Source organism: Bubalus kerabau, chromosome 20 (genome assembly GCF_029407905.1).
Source record: "Bubalus kerabau isolate K-KA32 ecotype Philippines breed swamp buffalo chromosome 20, PCC_UOA_SB_1v2, whole genome shotgun sequence".
In the NCBI taxonomy this organism is placed as follows: Eukaryota; Metazoa; Chordata; class Mammalia; order Artiodactyla; family Bovidae; genus Bubalus; species Bubalus kerabau.
This window is the reverse complement of record NC_073643.1, coordinates 58,353,963-58,361,279: the sequence shown is the minus strand read 5'-3', so window position 1 is coordinate 58,361,279 and position 7,317 is coordinate 58,353,963. Positions and strand designations below refer to the sequence as shown.

General features: G+C 53.1%; 1 protein-coding gene across 1 annotated transcript; it reads right to left on the bottom strand.

Moving 5' to 3' along the window:
- Positions 1-521: 521 nt before the first annotated feature.
- On the bottom strand, positions 522-6,819 carry MKRN2OS (MKRN2 opposite strand). Its single transcript, XM_055558313.1, has 4 exons — positions 6,602-6,819; positions 2,910-2,959; positions 1,990-2,152; positions 522-803 (listed from the first exon to the last, which is right to left on the bottom strand). Exons 1-4 carry the CDS (start codon positions 6,817-6,819, stop codon positions 563-565), a joined length of 672 nt encoding a protein of 223 aa, XP_055414288.1. The 3' UTR covers positions 522-562.
- Positions 6,820-7,317: the final 498 nt, after the last annotated feature.

Genomic DNA, 7,317 nt, shown 5'->3' with positions numbered 1-7,317 from the left:
TCATTACTAAATAAAACTGTAAAGGTCTGAGGCACCATCCTATAAATCCCCACTTTCTGGATTCACATTGAAAGGTGACTTTGTTCAGCGCCAGTTATTTTATAGGAAGAGTTTTCACCGCTCTGTGCATAAAAGATACATGCTGCCACTTCATGCTTTAACATGGACCCTGAACTACTAGGGAAGCATTTTGGTAGTAGTGCCTCAGTTCAGTTCAGTCGCTCAGTCGTGTCCAACTCTCTGCGGCCCCATGGACACAGCACGCCAGACCTCCCTGTCCATCACCAACTCCCGGAGTTTACCCAAACTCATGTCCATTAAGTCGGTGATGCCATCCAGCCATCTCATCCTCTGTCCTCCCCTTCTACAACTTTGAAAACCCAGGGCCGTTTTTATTCATTTCGTAAATTCTTTCACTGCAGGAGGCTGAAACAGGCAGAAAGGAAAGCTGTAACTTTTTTTTATTAACCACAGTTTAAGGCATGTAGAAACCGAGCGTCTGTTCCAGGCAGGAGCCCCCAGATGCCCCGTCCTGTCCCGTCTGCTGTCAAGCGCCGCACGCTCAGCACGAGCCGCTTCCCGGGCCTGGGCCCGTCTGGGGCCTAGGGGGGTCGGTGACATAGAAGCCTCGCTCTTCTATCGCGCGGTAGAGCGTGATGTACTTGGAAGCCTTCCTCGTCCTCGGGACCACGAACTTCTCCGTGAACTGGTCTCGGTCCAGCTGCACCTCGCCCTCTGTGGCCAGGACGCAGTTAACGAATGCGAGGGCGTAGCTGTAGCAGTTGTGTCGGTCCTCTTCGTACCTTACAAGGGCGAGCGTGTCGAGAAGACGAGGGTTAGCCCTGAGCCGCCCGAAGCCTTCCGTCATCTTAATCCCTCTGCGAGCTGGGCCCCCACGTGAGCCGGCCCCCTTGATGGCAAATCATGCAGAAGTGCGGTTCTGAGGGACACTTGGCATCTGGGCCCATTTCTGCTTGCGGGGCAGAAAGGACTCACCAAAATGTCCAGTTACAACTAAGCGCCGATTGGGGGAGCTTAATTTCCCTGAAGACCTATGTTCTAGAAGTGGAATTCCATGTCTTATGATATCCCACCGTGTTTAAGGGCTTCCCAGGTGGCTCAGTGGTAAAGAATTCGCCTGCCAATGCAGGAAACGCTGGTTCAATCCCTGGGTCATGAAGATCCCCTAGAGAAGGAAATGGCAAAATCCACTCCAGTATTCTTGCCTAGGAAATCCCATGGATATGGGGTTGCAGAGAGTTGACTTAGCAACTACACTTATTTCAAGGAAAGCGTCAGAACAATTTAAGTCTACAAGCATTACCATATACCTCTTCTATAGTGACAAGGGGGCATGGAATCGAGAAGTTAATTTCAAAATAGCTGAAGCTTAAAATGCGGGGAGCTGTAGATAGGTTTATGTTTTTAACATCATTTAAATTTTTTTTAAGGGGACATAAGACTATGGGTTTTGCTGTGTGTATTGTTAAATGTCTTGTGTGTGTTCAGTTGCTCAATTGTGTCTGATTCTTTGCAACCCCTATGGACTGTAGCCCGCCAAGGTCCTCTGTTCATGGAATTTTCCAGGCAAGAATACTGGAATGGCTTGCCATTTCCTCCTCCAGGGGATCTTCCCGAACCAGGGATTGAACCCGCATCTCCTGCGTCTCCTGCATTGGCAGGCGGGTTCTTTACCACTGAGCCACTGGGGAAGCCTGTTAAACGTCAAGTATCTAAAAATACCTAATCAAATAAGTAAAATAACTTCAGTACTAAGTTCTGGTCCTTTTCAAAGCTCGTAGAGTGCTGTGGTTCTAATGTGTAAAGGCGTGCTGGCTCACCTCTGCAGAAAACCCCAGTCATTCAGCCCCTGCTTCGTTCTGTTACAGATGCACCTGCCCAGTACAGGCTCAACATGAAAGCCGGGGCAGCTCAGCATCCTCAGGGAGCTGGGATCACACCTGGCGGTGAGTGAGGGCCCTGTCCTACCTGTGAGGCAGCCAGGCCCCCGTGGCGGAGAAGTCCTCCAGGTACTTGTCCCACCGGTCCAGCAGTCCGAACAGGCCTGGCCGCAGGAGTGGAACGCTCACACTCTGCTCCCAGCCCACCTCGTCTCTCTGGACACCGTGCACTGTGTAGTTATACACGACTCCTGCGGCCAAAACCACAGTCACGCAGAGGCATCAGGGCAAACGCCCCCCACCCCAGTACCATCAGGGGTGACTGCACCCAACAGAAACCAAGGTCGCTGGCACGCCCCTCCTCCGGGGACCATCTGCCTCCCCTGCTCTCAGCACCCTAGGTCGCCCCAGAGAAATGAGACAGTAAGATGGCCTGAGATTGTCATCTCCAAATATTCTTGTGGAAGCTCTATTTACAAAGGGGTCTGTCTGGTTTCCTTAAGTGAGCAGCAGACTTCTCTTAACAAAGACCCGTGCACCTTGGCATGCTCACACCAGTCACTGCGTTCAAAACCCAGTCCTCACTGTCTGTTCACAGTGTCAGCGTTCTCTGATTTTTTTTTAAGCAGACCTTTGCGGGCCCCACCACGTGCTCAGCTGCTGTGCCCCCTCCCCACCAGTCTATCGCTGGGGTCCCTGCCTGGGCCCTGAAGTGGGAGCACCCAGTGGCAGTGGGCTGGGTACAGCTTTGAGAGCAGAGGGTCTGCTCCTAACGCAAGAGGAGGGCTTGGACAGCTCCATCTCCGGATGTGTTTCTTCTTGTCTTAAAACTCTAACAGAAACACTCACGGGTTGGTGGTGGTTTGAATGTTTGGAGACACTCCTTGGTGAGTGTTCAGATACTGAGGGTTGTTGGTGATATTGTTGCAATACTTTTTGTCTAGAGACACTGCTCTCTTCTAACCAGGTATCACGTGGGAACTTTTTGAGCTGTGAGAACGCACTTACCACCCGTGTTGGTTATTCCCACGTGAAGATCAGACCTTCCGTCGTACTCCCTGAAAGACACAAGTGCATTCCAGTCATCTCACATGCACACGTTTGGCAGCTGGAGTTGGTATTTAACGTGGGCGGAGAGCGATGGGCCTCCCCTCTTGGCTGGTACCGGAACTCAGCACCAGCGGCCAGCTGCGTGGAAACACCAGGAGAGCCACTGCCCCGTGCCCCCGCTGGATTTTCTTGGCCCCCAGTCCTGAAGGTGAGTGCGCTGGAAGGCCTGCCCTGCTGGAGCAAGAAGCTGCCTAACGCCCGGCTCCGCAGCAGAGGGGTCCACGTGGTGGGCAGCTGTTGAAGAGGCTCCCTGTTCCTTGTTCCTTTCTCCTCGTGTGTTGGGGGGAGAGGGGTGGTCTCTCCCTCACCACATGGGTGAGAGGGTCATGAGTGCAGCTCAGTGGGCGTCTACCTCTGAAACGAACACTGCCTGTTCCGTGAAGCCTGTGGCCACACTCGCTTTTCCTGAAATGATTCTTCACCCCACCCTGACATTAGATGTACAACTCCAGGTGATTTAAGCTCCATATAGGATCCCAGATCATCACTCACTCACCTTGAGATTTTCCCACCTTTAATATGGAAATAGCATAAGCCTCTTAGCAAGCTGGTTGTTGGGGTAAAATGCCCACTGAGTGCCACCACGTGGAGCTGTCACATGAACCAGGTCACTTTTAAATGACAGCTCTTTCTTCAGACCACAGGTCTAGATGTCTGGTTCCTCATTAAAGCAAGAAGTCCTGGGCTTTAAAATGGCCCAAGGACACGGTGCCGGTGGTAAAGAACCCACCTGCCAACGCAGGTTAGACGTAAGAGACATGGGTCCGATCCCTGGTGGGGAAGATCCCCTAGAGGAGGAAATGGTAACCCTCTCCAGTACTCTTGCCTGGGAAATCCTGTGAATGGGAGCCTGGTGGGCTACAGTCCGTGGGATCGCCCAGAGTCGGACACGACTGGAGCGACTTAGCATGCACGCAAGGACACAGATGACTGCTCCATCTTCTTCAGAGCAGCTCCCCCCGCCCACCCCAACACCCAGCGTTGCCCTGTCGCAGCCACCGTGAGTTTTCTGCGATCCTGCGAGTTCAGAGGTTGAGAATGAAGCTGGGAAAGGCAGACAGTCTTGAGCGGCTGGTCACGGTGCTGGCCCTGGACACGCAGTCCCCGTGTCTGCAGCCCCTCCATTTCCCCGCCTGAGTCCCAAGGGTGCATCCCACTTCCGCCCTCCTCCCTTTTCTTCAGCCGCTTCATTCACGTAACAGGTGTCAATTGCAGGCTGGTCGTTTGTAGCAAAGGGCCAGGGACACAGCAGGAAATAAGATGGGGTCCCTGCCTCACACTTGCTTCCAGAGAGGACATTTTTAGTTTAGCAAGTTTTTGATAGCCTGGAAAGTGTTAGAGAACCATGTGAGAGGGGCGGGGCCAGGCCACCCCTATGCCATATGACACTTTTGTACAAATTAAGAAAAGGTGACCCTTCTTCTTGCAGATGCGGTTCTGCCCAGGGTGAGCGGGGCTCCGGCCGAGTTTCAGTGTACAAGTGGCCAGGTGCCTTTGTGCAGTCCACAACCTGCGCAACCGTATGTGGCCGCCCTGGGGGAGCCTCATCTGGTTAGACCAGAGCCTCGGCGATTCCTCAAGCCCCTGCTGGTTCTCTTTGCTGAAGTAGATGCAGTTGTCTCAAGGTGCGTTGTGGGAGCCGGTTCTGAGGGCTTAGAAATAGGATGAGAGGGAAGGAAATAATCTGGAACTTGGTATTCAAGGGTCTGGTGGGCAGGGGGCTACTGCTTGGGTTCTGCAGTTCCTGGCCTGAGCGCCTGAGCGGGTAGGAAGACGCCTCAGCAGACGGCCGGTGTCAGCACCACCGCCTCCTCCCTGCCGCTGCCGTGGGAGGCCGGGCCTGTCACTGTCACGAGCGCATCAGAGACGAAATGAGTGCTTTCCAGGGGCCAGCCCGAAAGCCTGGCCCGGGCCGTGTCATTTCTGGAGAGCAGAGCTGCAGCTGTTCACTTGTTGAGCGTCATGGTTCTGGTTAAGGTGGAAAGGAAGGTTCTACCAGTCACCTTCCGAGCTGAGTATGAACGAATAGGATGGGAAAGAGCAGTTGGGTTCAACACCACGCCTGCCACACCTGGGCCAGCTTGATAGGCCTTATCGCTGACCCACACAACTCTGCAAGGTCGATGGGTCCTCATTTAACAGATGAGGGTCCCAGAGCTCTTCTGAAGCAGAGCAAAAACCGTCAAAGCCTGCACGCTCCCCTCTGCACCCCGTAGCCTCCCCGAGGAAGGGTCGGGGTGCAGTCTGTTTTGCCTCTAATGTTGACCCGTGCCTCCTAAACACGTCAGTTCATTTCATCCCCATAGGAACAGGAAGGGGGTTGATTAAGGGCGCTGGTGAGCAAAGAAGCACTCAAGTCCCATTTTCTAGTCCCAAACCAGCATGAGGGATTCGGGCGGGGGCGTGTTTCAGGAGGCAGGACCGTCCGGGCATTGGACGGCGATGGAGTGCAGGACACGCTTCTCAGAGCTCACTCAGCACCTGTGTCCTCTTGAGCCCTGGCTTGCAGCAGCGCCAGTTTCAGTTCCGTCAACTCAGGACTCGGAGAAGCCACCATCCTTTTTTCTGAAATGTTTCTGAAAGTCAGGTGGCATCTCCAGTTGAAGCAGACTGGCTTGTCTCAGTTTAATGCACCTCCCTGGAAAATGGTCTGTAAGTGGCCATTTTTCAGGCTCTGTGCTGAGTACCTGCTTGTCACAAATGTTACAGACTAACTCGAAGTAAAGGTATTGATTTGATGAGATTAGCTGCTGGGTCATTTTCCTAGTGAGTCTCTTGGTAAGAAATCTATGAGTTAAAAAAAAAAAAAAAAAAACTCCAGTCTATTGATTCCTCTCTCTTAAAATTGTATAAGCAGCTTTGACTGGAGAAGGCAATGGCATCCCACTCCAGTACTCTTACCTGGAGAATCCCATGGATGGAGGAGCCTGGTGGGCTGCAGTCCATGGGGTCACTGAGAGTCAGACACAACTGAGCGACTTCACTTTCACTTTTCACTTTCATGCATTGGAGAAGGAAATGGCAACCCACTCCAGTGTTCTTGCCTGGAGAATCCCAGGGACAGGGGAGCCTGTTGGGCTGCCGTCTATGGGGTCGCACAGAGTTGGACACGACTGAAGCGACTTAGCAGCAGCAGCTTTGACCTCTGTATATTCTTGCACTTACCCCAGAAAAGTATGTGGTTGTTGTTGAGTCGCTCAGTCATGTCTGACTCTGCAACCCCATGGACTGTAGCCCGCCAGGCTCCTCTGTCCATGGGATTTCCCAGGCAAGAATACTGGAGCAGGTTGACATTTCCTCCTCCAGGGGATCTTCCCCACCCAGGGATCGAACCCATGTTTTGTTCGCCTCCTGCATCGACACGTGGATTCTTTACTACTGAGCCACCAGGGAAGCCCCCAGGAATGTATGCACCCTTCTACTCTTAGGAAACACAGAGGCCTACGTCTTAGCATTTAACTCCAAAGCACTGAATAGATGATCCACCGGATCTCACACTGTAGAGTGCATGTTAGAAAAAGAAAGTTGAAGTGCCCGAAACAGCGAAGGGAGACCTTGCAGAGTCCAGGGCAGCACGTTGAACAGCATACCTGAGAAATGTTCCTCGAGTCGGCCTGAGGAGGAAGGAGCACTTTTCTCGATGGCCGTTGGTAAACGGCTCAGAGATGCTGACGGGCGCTTCCTCCAGCCTCCTGGAGCCCACATCCTGCCCGCAGAGAGGGCAGCGCCTCGGCACCCCGAAGCTGTAGACGTACTTCTGACAGTGGTTGACCTTGACGATAGGCTTCCCGGCCTCTGGGCACTGCATGGCTTCCCTGTCCCGGGCAAGCGGGGCAAGCTCCCCGGACTTCCTTCTCCTCATTAACTCAGCCAGTCAATGTCTGCATCTGAGTAACCTGAGAGCTGTGATGTCATTCTGCCGGGCGGCTTCAGGCCAAGCCAGCTAGAGTTAACCTGTAACCAGGCCTCCCCATTGTCTTAAAGAGCTAGTTTCATCTGTGCTCACAGCGTGTCTCTCTAGCCATGATGCACTTTCCCCCAGTCGACATCCAGCCCCTCTTTATCCTCCAAAGCCCTACTCTTCTGTGAAAGCTTCCTCAGCCTCCCCCAGCGTCCCCTTGCATTGGCAGTGCTGTGTTTGTTTCTCAATGGACATGAGTTTGAGCAAACTACAGGAGGTAGTGAAGGACAGGGAAGCCTGGTGTGCTGAAGTTCGTGGGGTCCGCAAAGAGTCGGAGACGAATGAGCGACTGAACAATATTTGTTTCTACTAGACCTGTCAATGTCTGTGAGCTTCTTGGAGTTA